The sequence below is a fragment of the Erpetoichthys calabaricus genome, chromosome 8, assembly GCF_900747795.2.
Source record: "Erpetoichthys calabaricus chromosome 8, fErpCal1.3, whole genome shotgun sequence".
Taxonomy (NCBI): domain Eukaryota; kingdom Metazoa; phylum Chordata; class Cladistia; order Polypteriformes; family Polypteridae; genus Erpetoichthys; species Erpetoichthys calabaricus.
The window spans coordinates 165,199,721-165,216,732 of NC_041401.2; the positions used below are offsets into that span (position 1 = coordinate 165,199,721).

The 17,012-nt window shown below is 37.3% G+C and overlaps 1 protein-coding gene across 1 annotated transcript in view; it reads left to right on the forward strand.

Moving 5' to 3' along the window:
* Nucleotides 1-602: 602 nt before the first annotated feature.
* Nucleotides 603-17,012, forward strand: part of sdf4 (stromal cell derived factor 4) — a 25,193-nt gene continuing 8,783 nt past the window's right edge. Inside the window, exons 1-5 of the mRNA XM_028807719.2 lie at nucleotides 603-800; nucleotides 1,785-2,121; nucleotides 8,471-8,607; nucleotides 13,109-13,222; nucleotides 13,381-13,539. Of these exons, the coding sequence (XP_028663552.1) occupies nucleotides 1,820-2,121; nucleotides 8,471-8,607; nucleotides 13,109-13,222; nucleotides 13,381-13,539 (712 nt within the window). The 5' untranslated portion in view covers nucleotides 603-800; nucleotides 1,785-1,819. The remainder of the gene's footprint in view (nucleotides 801-1,784; nucleotides 2,122-8,470; nucleotides 8,608-13,108; nucleotides 13,223-13,380; nucleotides 13,540-17,012) is intronic.

Here is a 17,012-nt window from a genome sequence, read left to right on the forward strand (position 1 = left end):
CTGCTTCCTCCGCAGGCTGCCTTGTGTTCATAGCTGCAATGATTTCTGTAAACCACCAGATGTCACTATTTTCGAAGCTTCGGGTTTTTTTTTCTCTAATGTTGTGGCACAGTTAAAAAAAGAAACTTCAGAAGCTTCGAGGGCCGACACTTTTCATTGTAATTATTCAATACAATATTATCAAATGTTCCATTTATACATTGTATCATTCAAAAACATAACAAAATATAAATAATACAAAATATTCAGAGAATGACAATGTCAGGGGAATATCGTAATACATAACATGGACAAATTGTATGTATACGTATTAAATTTATATTTGGATAACAAATTTAATGCTTTAATTGCCGTACTATTTTTAATATTTGTGATAGAGTACGTGAAAGAATTAAGGTAATCGATAAACAAATAATAGTCTGGAATTTTGTTACACTTGTTTGATGGATGAAGTATTTTGCAAGTAATGCCCATCCGCAGTAGATACCGAGTTTGCGCATGCGTTTAGCGAGTTAGTTGTACAGGTCGCCATTAGGGCCAACATTAGTCATTGACAGCGGACCGCCACGCCTGCAGAGGTCGCGCGCTTTTTACACGTCCCCAGTTCATCCCTTGTTCCTCTTCCTTGAACTCCCCTACTTTGAGTGTTATTGTATCCAACTGTCAGGAAGCTGGTTGTGTTTTTAATTAGAGTGGGAGGGAAGGGCTGAACGAGTTCAAAGCCGAGCCACGTGTACAGATCGTATCAGAAGTCTTAATGGCCTCTGCTGAAGTGTCGGCTTAGCAACCCGGACTTGAAGGTAAGCTGCAAACGAGTGAATGGTCGCTGTTTATTGCTTTATGGGCAAAGGCTTCTTGTTGGCCTTGTTTTTGTGCAAAAAAAGCCTCAAATTGTATCATTTTAGAAAATGACAAGCGGGCTTCTTCTACAAGTGATTCTTCTTAACTGTCAAAGTACAGTAGACATACGTATAGACGACATATGGACTTCATTGATGTTGTTACCACTAGTATAGCTGTAGAGCTCACCTCTTAGAGGTATGGAATGATTATCCTGGATTTTGTTAGTCATTCTGGGAGCTGACATCTCAAGCCCGCTTTACATGTGATGGTAACGCTAACGCTTGCGGTTCCGCAGCCCCGTTAGTACGCTTTTCTAATTGATTTTTTTCCGAGCGTTTGTCAGGGCAAGGGGAAAAAAAAGGGCTTAGCAGAAGAATATCACGATAACCGAGGCCGTGTGTAACAACGGTTTCAAATTACGTTACGTCGAAGTGATACTACGTCTATTTCATCTTTAGCAGACACTGTTATCAGTAGACAACTATCACAGAAGTTTGGTTTACGAAAGACACCGATCCTGTCGCAACTTTCATTCGGAAATAATCAACGGTTTATCCATGGGTTAAATATGATTAAGTGAACACACTGGACATTAATAGGTCTTTAGCATATAGTAGGAAGACATTTTTGAGTCGCACATTATTTGTCAAACTTTCCTGATGTAGGACGTGGGATCAGTTCAGGCGCCTTGCATATCCCTTAATGTTCGCATCATGTTGTGTCTTAGCAACGGTCACATCTACTCGCATTTTACAATTCCATACTAGATGTTTTTGATTCTTTTATTTTTAGCGTTTCTTAAAAGGTATTCATCAAACTGACGAGTATGGGTTATGAATTGAATGGTGAGAAAGATTCGTTTCTAGATGTCCTGTAAGTAAAGTTGCAAAATGCTTTGTATAAGACATTGTTTCCATAATTCTATTTTTTTCCCCCCTCAGGAGTTGAATTCCTCTGTTACCTCATAGCAGTAACCATGATTTCGGTACTGCTTCACAGACTGGGGTCAGCCAATTTGCTGCTTTTCCTTATCTTTGTAATGCTGGATGTTCATGCAAGGCCAGCCAACATGTCCGCCCTAAAAGAAAAGTCACCAGACAGCAAAGAGGAAAATGAAATCCTTCCACCAGATCATTTAAATGGTGTCAAAATGGAGATGGATGGTCACTTAAATAAAGATTTCCATCAAGAGGTATTCCTTGGCAAAGAGATGGAGGAATTTGACGAAGACTCAGAACCCAGGAAGAATCGACATAAACTAATTGAAATCTTCACCAAGTATGTATTTTTTTAATCTCCTTTTGGTAAAAGTTGGAATGCTTCTAAAATATATATTTTTTGCCATTGTTTGAGTACACAGGACCAGCAGCATCCATAAACCCGCAAAGTTACAATACATCCGTTCCTTATCTGAACAGTCTCCAAGTCTCAGTTGTATCTTGACATTCATTCGTTTCATAAAAATCAGTATAGTAATGACATCAGTGCCAATATTTATCAAGCATCTCATAATTGCTCTTTGGAATTGCAGTAAAAGTCAAACTAGGATAAGAATTTTTATCCTAGGATTTTCACTAAAAGTTGGACAAGAATAAGAATTTATCCTGCCTTTGAATAGGACATGAGAAGTATGTAGATATTAAAAGGAAAAGATAGTAAGGTAGAATATTGCACTGTGCTGCATGTAATTGTTGCCACTTTGCAGCAATATCATAAAAAATACTGTAATGAACACCAAAATGGAATGGCTTGAGACAAATATACACACACAAACCAAATGGGAGTAAAGCCCAATAACAGGCATGTTTATTTAGCAATAAATGATCCACAGTTGTACTTCCAGAAGAATTACCTCCCCATCCTTATGGCCCTGGAAAGTGCCTTGTGTACTGAAAGTAGTCATGGCTGTAAGTCATGTTCACTCTTCCAGTGTACTCTAGTCTACCTGTGCCTCTCTCCATGATTCCCTCATTGTCTTCAGAGAGGCTGTATTTATCCAATGCTCCAGCAGTCTGCACTTGCCCTCTTGATCCCTTCTGGGCTTGTAAATTGTAATGTGGAATGTTCCAGTGGTTCATGGAATGGCAAGCTAGGCGAATCTGTGTGACATTTTGCTGCCAATCCCACATTACAACAGAGTATGCATTCATGGCCACCTGTGTATTAATACTCTTGATATCGCTTACAATTCACATAAGTGTGCTTATCCACACTTAGGGCAGTGATCTTTTTATGCACGCCAATTTGCATGAATACAGCTTGCTATAATATTACCCCACATAAAGTGGTGGAGAAATGTGTAGATCTGCGTGTAACCTCCTGTGTTGCTAGAGGGTTCAAAGTTTTGTGCCACATTCGAGAAATTGTTGGTTGTGACATACTGTATGCAGATCATCATTATTGCAAAGCTGCAGTTTACATGTAACATTTTTTGACAAACAGTGCATGGCTTCTTCACATAGATGGAGAGATTACACATTGTGTAACATTTGTTACGAATATTATTCCAACTCTGTCAAATCAATACCTTTTTACAAGTTCCTTGTTGTCTAGTATTTCTAAAACATTCAGCCCTTCCTGAAATAGCAATGTCATCTTCTGGCAGCTCCTAGCGAGTTAGGTCAGCTCATGAGTTCTCCTAAATCCTGGTGAAGTTAGGAGTAGCTTCCTAAATTAGGAAAATTTAATTAAGTTAGGATCATTTTGCTACTCTAAGATGCCATATATATATATATATATATATATATATATATATATATATATATATAGCTATAGCTTGTTTTTTTAATCTAAACTGTAAACAGTATTTCAACATATGTTGTATGTTATGTTCATGAATTATTTCTGCTGAAAAAGTACAATAAGGAGGAGATGGTTGAAATTCATTACAATGCAACATATAGTAAATTCAGTTGTTCTATTTCTAAAGCATGCTACAACTATTAGGGCCTAAATATATATAACAGAGAAATTTGGAGGGTCATTACAACTTCTACTTTTGTGAGAGAAAAAAATAGCATACCTGGGAAAAAGAGTAAAATCAATTTGACTATGTTTAAAGTGTTTTGAGCAGTTGTACCCACTTCTGGTCTGGGTTTCTTCTGTGCATTACATGTAGAAAGAGGACATATGAAGGGTGACCCATTCCACTTTCCCTTGGAGTATGCCACTCTGTATGCACCTAGAATCCCACTTCAGTGAAAGATTGTTTTCAGTCTGAAGTTGCAGTTTTCACAAGTGTCTTTTAAGCAATAGTATACAAGATGCACTCACTTTATTCTTTAGAGCTGCACTGTTGGCAAAAAATGTAAATAAATGTAAAACAGCACAGCACAGCACATGTAAAACATGTATGCAGGACCCAGAATTTTTAATGTGTTTGAATATTGAATTAGATAACCTTTATTAATCCCAAGGGAAAATATAGATGTATACAGCAGCAGAAACATAAAAAACAATATTTTTTATGTGAGCATTCCATTTCAATTTTTGGCTAATATACAACCCTGCCATGTGTTGTGTATGTGTGTGTGTTTGTGTTTTAAGCCCTTGCTATGATCATTTATCACTGGTTCCACATTTTAAATACCTTGAGCTACAGCAGAGTAGTGCTGAGTAACCTATCAAGAACTGAAAAGTTACAACTTCATATTGTTTTCGAAAAAATTAGGTCTTAGGGTCATTATTGTCATGTGTACTGACTGAGTACAATGAAATTGTTACTTGCATATTGCGTCATATTTCTTTGCATTATGTTGCCATCTTTCTAGGCCTTTATTAGTGAGAATTTACAGGATCATCGTAATTAAATATTTTTCAGTTGTCCTTTTTGCTGGTAGTGTTTGTGACAGGCAATGACCATGTGCTGTTAAACACATGACTAAATTGATTAGGTAGAAATCATCTTTTTCAGCTTTTAAGTAGAAATACGATTTAATATGTATGGTTAAACACCTACTTTCTTAACACGATTTACACAGTAAGCATTCCACTGTCTAAGTAGCTATGTTCACACCACAAAGTTGTGCATTTTGTGATATTCTTCAATGGCAGCAGAAAAAGTGGCTCCTTCATATATGTTGCCAATGAGTGATATTAAAATTTGAATGGCATGTGTCTTACAGAGTACCAGCACCATGTCTTCAATTTGATTTTAGGGTAGATGCTTCACACCATAAACCATTTTCACTGTGTTTAATTTACAGTGAAAAGTATAATGAATACATGTAGTTTAGGTTGGGAGCATGCGCTGATACAGAGTGTTGCTATACCCACCACACAACGAACCACCCGGATTGAGACCCGCGTGCAGCCATGCAACGAGTTACACCTCAGCACCACACTGGAACAGTGTGAGGTATTTTTTTATTTTTTATTTGTTTAACTTTTTACAGTGGCTGGAGTGCCAATCCTGCAACCAACCCCATGTAGCTTAGAGAAGTGGGCTAAGTATGAACTTGAGACACAATTTCCTAATTATACTAATAGTTTAAATTCTTACACACAAGTTAAAATTTGTTTTTACTCCTAAAGAGTAGTAAAAAAATAATCATTCATCACAGTTCTTCCGACACCTAAGGTCTTCCATCCATTTTCTAAACAAGCTTATCCAGAACAGGGTCGCATGGAAGCTGGAACCTGTCCCAGCTAGCAGCAGGTGCATTGCAGAAACAATCTCCGAGCAGGGTGCCAGCCCACTGCAGGATGAATACACACACACACATTAGGAATGATTTGACACCACCAAGCCTGCAGATCTTTGAACTGTGGGAGCACCCAAAGTAAATCCTTACTGACATGGGTAGAATGTGCAAACTCCACACAGGTAGCACCCAGGATGTGAACCCTGATCGTCTTGCTGGGAGGCAGCAATGCTGCCACCATGCCACCTTATTTTAATTCTCATGGAAGTGGATTGTTTGCTTTTCAGAACTGACTGATAGTTTAACTAAAATGAGATAAAAGTTACAGTATATGTTTGTGTAATACAGAAAACTCATACAAATGGCTCCAGAAATTCCTTTTGGTTAAGTGCCATACATCTTTTTCATAAGGAATATCAGAGATAATAAATTATATAGAGTTTTTTCTTTTGTATCGTGTATCTGTTTTAGGTAAAATGTACTATCAAACTGCTAGAAGTAGTTTTAATCTGTTTTTCAAATGATGTCAACGTTTTTGTATTTCTGTTTAAGTTTTAACCTTCCTTGTCTCCTACTTGTTTTTACTTCGTTTCTGTCTGTTCTGTTTATTGCATGAAACTAAGAAGACAAATTTCATGTGTTTTGTGTAAACATGACTAAATAAAAACCTTGTACCTTGAACTGTGTTCCTGACAAACAACTTGAACTTCGCTGGGTTTGAACATTAACCAAAAAATAAATCTCGACTTCAAGGTGATAATTTAATACTGTTGGTATTAAAGAGGAAATGCATTATTTATGCAGTGAATGAGGAGCACTAGTGGAACACTCGGTTGCACGTTTTATTTTACTATGCTTCCCTAATATGTGCCATTGTCTTGGTTACTGTGCTTGTTTTGTTGCAGATATTTAATGATTAACAGTAGCAGTGAATCCATAAGCTACTTGTTTGTTGTCTTTTCTTTGATTTCAGATTTTCTGTTGAGAAATAGCACATTTTAGCTGGCACAGTGTTTTGTTATAAATACCGTGGTGGTTTACATCACATCCAGATATAGGGGCTGATTTCGAAGCCCAAAAGAGTGTTAATTCTTCCTGTGTCTACGTACATAAATTTTTCCAGGCACTTTTGCTACTTCTCTTAACTCCGACTCATGCTTTTGAGGTTAATTGGCAACTCAGTGTTGGTACTGTGTGAATGTATGTCTTGAGCTTTCCTGCAGTAGACTGGCATCACTTCCAGGTTTGGCTCTTGCCTCTTTTTTTGGTGGAGAAAAAAAATCCTTAAATCTGAGTGAAAGGGTTGGAAGATGCGTCATAGTTTTTAACAGATCACAATCGGAAGTTGTATTTCTTTGATTTCATATGCTACATGTTAAACTTCAGTTATGTTTTACCCATTCATTTATAGATTTTTTTAAGTGTGTTTTTTGTTTTTTTTTCTAAAAATATCCATTTTGTTTTTTCATTTTAAGTATTGTCGACTGCAATAAGTCTAATACGGTTAGACTTGATTACAGGTTTTAGCAAAATGTTTAGAATGAGTAGACACACATTTTGTCTTCTGCTGCTGCAGTTTTGTTCAGTTCTTATTCACATGTGTCCTCTTGTCCACAAACTTTTTACCCCAAGGGCCAATAATAAAACTCAACTCGCCTTTGAGGGCCAGACTTGTTGATCTGTCACAGCACTGATAGTTCGATGTGTGCACAGCTAAGTGGCTAATGTCCGGGATTAATTCAGACACTGCAGTCCACAGAAAGCATGTAGATGATCATCGGAGAGGCTAGATGTCATCCATGAGAAAATCTGTTCACTGGTGTATGTGCTTCCATATGTGGTAATGAAGACGTGCCATTGTTTTCAGAGTATTAAAACTGTTGCTTGAAATTTTCTTAAATTATATTCTTTGCTTTTGTCTTTCAAAGCACTGTTGTATCAGTCTTTTCATGTTTTTGACATGATGAAAATCTAGTCTTGCACTAGGCCTAGTGCACAACCTAAATTGGCTGTATTTTCTAGGTGAGCTGTTCATGGTAAGGGGTGTTCAAGTGTAACTCGTATTTTACATCCATCCATCCATTATCCAACCCGCTATATCCAAACTACAGGGGGTCTGCTGGAGCTCGTATTTTACAGTGATACCTTAAATGAATGCAGCCATGAAGGGAAAGTAAATAGTAGTAGGTAACATTGCATTGTTCAAGAGAAAAGTGAGGAAGAAATGACACAAAAACCAATAAAAAAAAAAATACTAAGTTATGCAGGCTACAGTTTGCTGATGCTTATGTCAGAAGGTTATAATCTGCACTGGAGGGAGCTAACAAGTTGCATTGCATATTTTTCAGCTGATGCATGAAAAGATGAGGATAGGTGAGATTAGATTTAACAGCATATAGCACACCGAAAACCCAAGAAATGAGAGTAACATGCACTTTTTCCAGCCATCCATTATCCAACCCGCTATATCCTAACTATAGGGTCACCGGGGTCTGCTGGAGCCAATCCCAGCCAATACAGGGCACAAGGCAGGAAACAAACCCTAGGCAGGGCGCCAGCCCACCGCAGCACACACACACACCAAGCACACACTAGGGACAATTTAGAATCGTCAATGCACCTAACCTTCATGTCTTTGGACTGTGGGAGGAAACCGGAGCACCCGGAGAAAACCCACGCAGACACAGGGAGAACATGCAAACTCCACGCAGGGAGGACCCAGGAAGCGAACCCAGGTCTCCTAACTGCGAGGCAGCAGCGCTACCCACTGCGCCACCGTGCCACCCTACATGCACTTTTTGTTTCCTAAAGTGAGGTTTAAAGATGGATTCTTAAATATATATACCCATATTTGTTTTAAAGCTTGCCTTCACAGAAGTAAACAACTGGTTTTGATTTAACATCTAATCCTTTCAGGATCATTTTAAAGTGGACGGTGCTGGAAAGTTCCTGATTCTGCTTTAACTTTTAATTATTGTCTGCAGAGTGGATATCAATAGAGATAAAAGTGTGAGTGCAAAAGAGATGCAGCGATGGATTATGGAGAAGACAGAAGAGCATTTCCAACAAGCAGTTAAAGAGAACAAGCTGAGTTTCAGAGCTGTTGATCCTGATGGTGATGGTAAGGTTTATAATTGTCCTTGAGAATGCCCTTTATTGAACTAAATACAGTACATGCTTTGGGAGCTTGCTTTTTATGTGACTACTTTAATGTATTAGGTGAATTGGCTTTATGCGACTGGGTACATGATGTATGCTCAGCACTGGACTGGTTCCCCAGCCATGGTAGGCCACTGCCATAGTCACAGTGTTGCCTTGATAGGCTCTTGACTCCCAACAAACCTGCACTGAAATAAGTATGTTCAGAAAACACAGGTAAATTAAACCACAACAGCAACATTTATTTGTATAACACATTTTCATACAAACAATGTAGCCCAAAGTGCTTTACAAGATTAAATAAAAAAGTTAATATATAAAATATAAACACACAAGATTAGGCAACAATATTATACAGTATGTAACAGAGAAAGGCAAGGTTGGATGGCCTGAAGGACAGGGAAAAAAAAAAACTCCAGTTAGGTAGGGGAAAAAAAAAAATTAACATAATAAACTTATTAAAATTGTCCAAACCTATTTCTAAAAATATTTCCTTTACTTGAAACCTATGTAATTATATCCAACCAAAACGGTCAAAAAACTGTAGCTTCATGTCCTGTTCGAAAGCAAGCATCTGACCCGAACCCCTTTACAGAATTAAAAGCTAGAAGCAGGACAGACTAATGGAGCACCTACTTATTATACACAAAGGAATGATTAATCAACTAATACTTACACTTTATTGCAGATATTTACATATTATACAAATGGCTCTTACACCCACAGAGTGTTCATGTTCATTTGACCTTGGCTTCAGACAGACTAATGGCAGAGCACTTCACTGTGTGTTCAAACTACCCATAAGTCATTAAGAATGTTTTGTCTTGCGTTGGCTTCTAACCATTGCAGTTGCTTTGTAATTTTCAAATTGACATTACTTTTTGATTTACCCTCATATAATAAGAATGAACTCATTGCATATGTTTTTTTTTTTTATTTAAAAGCTTGGGTAAACTGTTTAAGATAATGCCTTATTTACTAATATGATGTGATTAAACAGTATAATGAGACACGGCAAATAAAAACCTTCCACTTTGGTGGAACAGCACGTTGTTGTTACTCGGTAAATGTAGAGGTGTAGGAAAATTATTTGATATGACAATAAAAAAACATTTAATAAACCCTAGAAACATAAATTCATGAAGAAATATGTACACCAATAATTTTTATATTCTGATTAAACATTTTAAATACTATACCAAAGTGAATAGGACTAACACATTTTCAGGAGTTGTTCTGAGAGTACATAGACAATATTGAGCAGCATGAAACTGTTAACTCTATTCATTCTTTAAAGAATTGTTTTGAAACTGAATAAAGTGTCTATTTACATAACAAAATTCTGTTCTTTTTTTTTTTTTTTTAATTCTGTAGTCCACCTATAATATCAATGTGGTAGAAAGTGTATTCCACCACTAAGGCCTTGTGTGGATCAGGCCATTTCTATAGCATATATAGCTGTGTAACTACTCTTTGGAAACCTCTATTATTCGTTGATAAATCCTAATGAATGCTTCACCTAAAAGTGATTTTTTTTAACCTGTTACCTACCCTGCATTTGTAGTGATATATGAAAAATGTTTGATTTCATGTTTTTATGGACAACAGACACAATGAATTTCCTGACACAGTAGACCTCAATAGCTGCCAGTACTAACTAACAGGAACCAATATTCCAATATACATGGAAAAACAAAAATCTCAATTTACTCGTCATATAATCCATATATCAGATATCCAGTCATATGCCCACAACGTCCTAAATGCATGGATTTTGGCTAAAATGTTGATAAATAAACAACTTCAGAAAATTATCTTGTGAAGAGTTGGGGAGTACGCACCAACAAAATCATGTTTTGAATTGATAAACTGTCTCTCTATTTGTTGGTTGTTCAACTATGATGATGATGCTGTATTTCTGGGGTATTTTATCGGCATTAATGAGTGTACATTTTGATACTGCTTGATTTTTGTTCAGTTTTGGTCTCCTTGAAGACTATTGTGTCCGGAACTTCACTGTCTCTGTTCTCCTATCTCCATAATAACATGAGATTACAAGTTTTTCTTGGCTGTTACTACAAATGACAAGAAGTAATAAAGAAATAATGCTAGAGAGATTCTGTTGTCATTGAGACCAAAAAAATATATATATAAAACCAAGTCGCCCGACCATGGGGTACGCACACACACACGCACGACAGTAGCTCTGTCCGCCAACTCAAACCCTACTCCTGCGTCCACCCTCGCTCTCAAGGTATGAGCAGGCAGTGCGCATGGGGTACGCACAACAGAGCCCCGCCCGCCAAGTCTAACCCTCCTCCCGCGTCATGGGATACGCACGACAGAGCCCCACCCACCAACTCTACCCCTCCTCCCATGTCCACCCTCACTCTTGAGGCATGCGCACTGCCTGCTCATGTGCCCGCCCCCAGCTCCTCATTAAACACATCCTGAGTCGCTTTGGTCTGTGCTACAGTCCACATGCACCTCTGAGCCACGGTTGACTGTTCATTTTCCTGACATGGCCACCGCTTCACATGTATTTCATGGAAACAACTCTTCTTTCAAGGTTATACAAATTCCTGCATCAGGTAACTGTTACTTTCTATCAGTCGGATATTTCTGGAAAAATGTCATTGACGAAAATGTTGCTCTCGAACTTCGCAACATGGCTGTAACCTTTGTTTGCCAACATTGTGATAACTTCGGCGACATGCTGTCCGTTGTTCTTAGTCACGGAAGCATAGTCATACAGTCTGCTCAACAATGCGCTGACTACATGAATACTTCCAGAGTTTATGGTGGCGAGGCAGAAATTGTGGCGATGTCCCAAATACATTCGCTTCCGAGAACGTCCTTCATTCCTCAAAGAATTTCTTAGCAGTCTTACTCCCACTGGCATGCCTCCGCATAAACTCAAAATTAAAATTGGTTCAGTCGTCATGCTTCTCAGAAACCTCATGCCAGCAAGAAGTCTCTGTAATGGCACTAGACTGACTGTTACCAGCATTCACCGCAATGTACTGGAGTATAAAACTATCATAGCTGCTACCTCATAAACTGTCCTTATTCCCTGGATTTCCCTGACCCCATCAGATTCAAATTTGCCTTTTCCTTTTACACACAGATAATTTCCTGTTAAATTGGCCTTTGCAATGACAATTAATAAGGCGCAGGGACAAACTTTCAAAAAGATATGTCTGTATCTGCCAAAACCAGTTTTCAGTCACGGACAATTGTATGTTGCTGTTTAGAGAATTCCATCTTTTCATTCACTCACAGTCGTATCCTCAAACCCACCCCATTTGGACAACTGTGTCTTTCGGGAAGTGTTCACCCATCAATAAATAATTATGCGGCGTGGCTAGTTACAGATATTTAGCCTAAATTTTAAATAATAATTTTCACCATTTTCTTAGTGTGATCAGATGCAGAACTGAAATCTACCATAAGTAGCCCCATAAAACAGTAAAGTGATGGCTGATTTTGATTTAAATTTTTTTTTTTTTTTTTTAAATATAATAACTTAAACGGATGACCCATCTCAGGTGTCCAAGCACCCACATATGTTTTGCGACTTACAAGTTAAGAAACACTGCAATAAACTGAGGAGAAAGACGGCACACACTACTAACTATCTAAACGAAGGAACCATTTCTGATCAGCAAACTAATCGTCTATGTGTCTTCGTTATTTTTAACAAGTTTCGAATTTTAAAGACTATTTTATACTTTTAATACAGACCCCTTGCAAAAATGTTTTTTCAGGATAAAAGGGGAAAGTATAGTGTTGTGAAGTCTTTGAGGAAAATCTACTTTCATCTGTGAGAAAGTTGAAACTAGGGTGAAATTTCACCTTCAGCATGACCGTAACCTGAAGCACTCCAGCAGGCTGCACTGGAGTAGATAAGGAACAAGTTGATAGATGTTCATGAGTATCCAGGTCACAGGCCTGAAGAGTATAGCAGAATTAAGTAGAAAATGTGTTTGATGACTTGAACATTGCTGCCACTCAGTGCTTTACTTAGACCTTTACAGGTCATTTCACTTTTTTCTTCAATTCTAACAACCTACTTTAAAGGACTTTGAGTTGTATATTTTTTTTTAATTGTACATTTCAAACTACCACCATGAATAACAACTATCCACTAAAAGTATTGTAAGCTGAGAGTTTTATCATTTAAAAATCAGAAAGTCTGAGATACTGACCCAACAAACCAGAGAAATATTGCAACTGTGCAAAATTTCTGTAAGCATTTTGTATCTTAAGTCTCTTACAGAAATTTAAAGTATTGCTTGTTGTTCATACCTTTTATGATTAGTTGTTTAATATCTGTTCTTCATTGACTAGGTCCTTAACACAGGATTTATGATAATGGATGCGTTCATAAATGTAGATTTTTCTTTTTTTTTTTTTTTTTTTCTTCTTAATTGTGTTCACATGTTTTTTTTTATACTTTATAGGTCATGTTACTTGGGATGAATATCGAATAAAGTTTCTGGCAAGCAAAGGATTCAATGAAAAGGAAATTGCAGAAAAGGTGAAAAACAATGAAGATCTAAAGATTGATGAAGAAAGTATGTTTAACTTTAGTGTGTTCTCAAACCATTTTTAGGCTTTTTATTACTTATGCCACATTCCTGTACTGTTTTTACAGACCTCTTATTTATTATTGTTGTTTTCAATTTATTTAGCCAGGACAATATTTAACTACTTCTATGTTTGTTAAATTTAGCTCAAGAGGTGCTCGAGAATCTGAAAGACCGATGGTTTCAGGCTGATAATCCCCCTGCTGACCAGCTTTTAAATGAAGAAGAGTTCCTGTCTTTTTTGCATCCAGAGCATAGCAGGGGCATGCTTAAGTTCATGGTCAAGGAAATTGTCAGAGATCTAGGTAAGTGTGGTTTCATTATTGCTAAACTAAGTAAGATGAGACACTTTCTGCTTTAATTCTCATCCATTTCAAAGTCAAATTTTGTCACATACAAGATAGGCATATGGAGTGAAATGTTTAGTAGTTAAACTTTAAGACAGCAAATTTAAGAAGCATGTTAAATGAATGCAATGGAATGCATTGTCGTAGAGTTATAAAATGTGATTGATAATAAATTAATTAATATAAGAGAGTTAGACTCCTCCTCAGTGTTTCTGAACTGGTCTTCAGGCAACAGAAACCTTTTCTTGACTGCAGCAGAGAGAGAAGAGGCCTTGTTGGGATGGCTAGGATCACTCTTAATTTTTATTGCCCTGGTCTGACATCGCTTGGCGGAGATGTCCTGGTAGTTAGAGAGTACACACCCTGTTATGTGTTCAGCTAACCACCCCATTCTCTGCAGAGACTTACACTCTTGTTGAGTGATGTTCTTAAATCAAGAAGTAATATATCATGTCAGGATATTTTTGATGGTAGTTATGTTGAAGTTCTTTAATAATTGGAAGGGTAGCCTAAAATCCATGAGACATCTGTGGTGGTAAGCCGATGTGTTTTCTTCATCAGGGTGTCAGTGTCCTTAGGCCAGGCCAGGTCCTCTATGATATGGACACCAAGGTAACTGAAAATGTCCACCTGAGTGTTGTTAATACTGAGGTTGTGGTAGTGCTTCTGCCGTTTTCTTCACAATCGGCTCCCTTGTGTGCTGATTTTCAGGAGTAGGCTGTTTTCCTGACACCAGTGTGACAGACTCTCCACTTTATCCAGATAAGAATGCTCATTCTTGTTAGAAATTGGACCTACCACGGCTGTCATCAGCAGGTTTGACAATGATTAGGGCTGGGTATTGGCACTAATGTCCCAATTCGAAACACAATGTCCCGATTCAATTTGACATCGATTTTATCTTGACTTAATTAGCGTGCATTAATATATTTGATGTTTTTTTTATATATAGAGATTACTTAACCAAAGAACATTAATATAATGTGACAAATTTCAGTGACACTTTATTTGAAGGGTGTCTACATAGTGACTTCATAACGTACAGTATGCGTGAACTTGGATTGACATTTAAGAAGAAATACTTGATCAGTAATGTACATTTAACATCACTATTTGGAAGATGTGGAACATACTATCATTGCTCGTTTTTTTAATAAAAAAAGAAAAAAACTTCACAGCACTCAAAATTCACCATAACTAACGTAATGTATTGTGACATCTGAGTCCACACATAATATATTTTAATACAATGCAATGGCATCTCCTTTATAAAACCTCTATAACATCTTGCAAATAATATAAAGAGAAGGAAATTGCTTTTTAAAAAATAAGTAAATTTTTCAGTAACCTGTTCATGTGTTATGAATCTCCATGTAGACACCCTTCATACTAAACTGTTAGCCAAATTTATTCCCCTATTGGACCTTTAAAATAATCTTGAAATAGTCTAAATTAAAGGTAGGTGGAAAGACTTGTTTTTCTTTAATTCTACAAGTTACACATATCTTCAGTTGCTCACGTGTAACAGTCGCATTAATCAGTTTTCGAAAATGTGTCTTTAAACTTCCTCCTTAAATAAAAAGGAAGCATTTTAAAATGAGGATCTAGAGCTGATGCTTGTTGACAGCAGCATTGGATGAATGGAACATAAAAGAAGAAGAACTGGCCATTGTGATTGACAACACCACTAATATGATTTGTATGGTGCAGCTTATGGAGATATCCACGTCGGCTGCTTTGTGCCCAAGCTCACTTTGGTATCGCAGGCGCCTCTGAAAATTCCAACAATAGCTCACTTGTTTGACTGGGTGAGGCACGTTGCAAACTTTTTCCACCATAGCAGTACAGCTAGCCACATGCTTAAACTCAAGCAACATTTTTTGGACTTGACCACATGAATCACAAGTTTGTGTGTTGGCATGTGATGAAACATTCTTTGGAAATGCTAGAAAGGTTTTTGGAACAACATATAGTCATCTGAGCAGCTCTGCATACTGTATAGGCAGCAAGATTGCACCCACTGTAACTGGTATGCAGCGCACTTGTTTGCAACACTTGTCAGTTTTAAAGTTCTGCTGCCCTGGATGTTCAGCTGTCGTAAGTTAGGGAGAGAGACTTGGTGACATGAGAGATGTGGTGATGCTTTGCTTAAGATCTGCATAAAGCCTAGGTACGATAACTAACACTCATTTGCTTTCTGGTTGGTATAGCATACTGCAGTTCAATAACCTGTATAATTTGTGGAAAGCCCTCTTTTTAAACAATGGTGTAGGGTCTCGTATCTTTACAGATAACAGAATCTATAGCAGTTTTTATTTATTTATTTATTTTTTTGGGGGGGGCATGAGGCGAATTAAATGAAAGCTGTCCGCTGTCTCCAGTATGGATTGTTTAGTCTGTACTCATTTGGATGTCGACAGAGGTTACATTTATGGGTGATGTTGGCATAAATGATTTCTCAGATTTGTTATGTTGTAACAATACTTAACTTCTGAGTTGCACAGCTTACATATGGCCTTGTTTTTATTCAGTTGTTCTTTACCAATGCACTGATTGAATCCATAGGAAGTCCACACATCTGATTTAAGTGTTGAAGGTGCCAGTTAAATAGCAAAGTGCTTTTTCTTTAGAAGCTTCAACAGGCACATTAGCGACATATACTGGATTGGACACCAAAAAACAAAGATAAGCAAAAAATATACATATAGTAATTGAGCTACTGTGTATACTCGCGTATACGCTCACTCAAGAATATAACACTTACATTTTTTTTTTTACATCTTGCTCCCTTCAATCTCGCACCAGTTTCTCAGACACATTGAATTTTGTTGCAGCGGTGCAGATACCAATTTTCTTTCACCACTTCAACGACTTTTAATTTTAAAACTAGCTTCATATTTTCTTCTGATCGAACGCTCCATCGTAGATAAAGGATGCCCTTACAATAAAGGTGTTTGAGGGTGTGAGATAGAAAAAACACAAAACGGTGCACTTCGGAATAGTTTGGGTATTACTGTGTGGTCACGTGGGCATAATATATAGGAAAAAAAAAGGCAGTGTACTCCGTGGTTACTGTCTCAGATGGATGTTAAAATATCATAATCTGCTGGACCAATAGCGCGAGTTTTCCACATTCGACTTATACGACTGACATTAAAATACTGGAAATTATATGGTAAAATCAAGCCCCGACTTATTCGCTGGAGACCTTAAACGTGAATGTATACGGTAGACAGAAATTCCCAAAATTAATCTTGAAACTTTGAGAATTGATATCACATTGTTTAAATGAAAAATAATGATTAATAGGCCAGGGTAAAAATATCAATTTTCCTAACAATAATGTTCGTCATGTGCAGCCATGAATGAATCCTGTAGAGCGACTGTGTCTAGAGTGAAGGATGATGAATTGTGGCTTCCCACTTGAACCA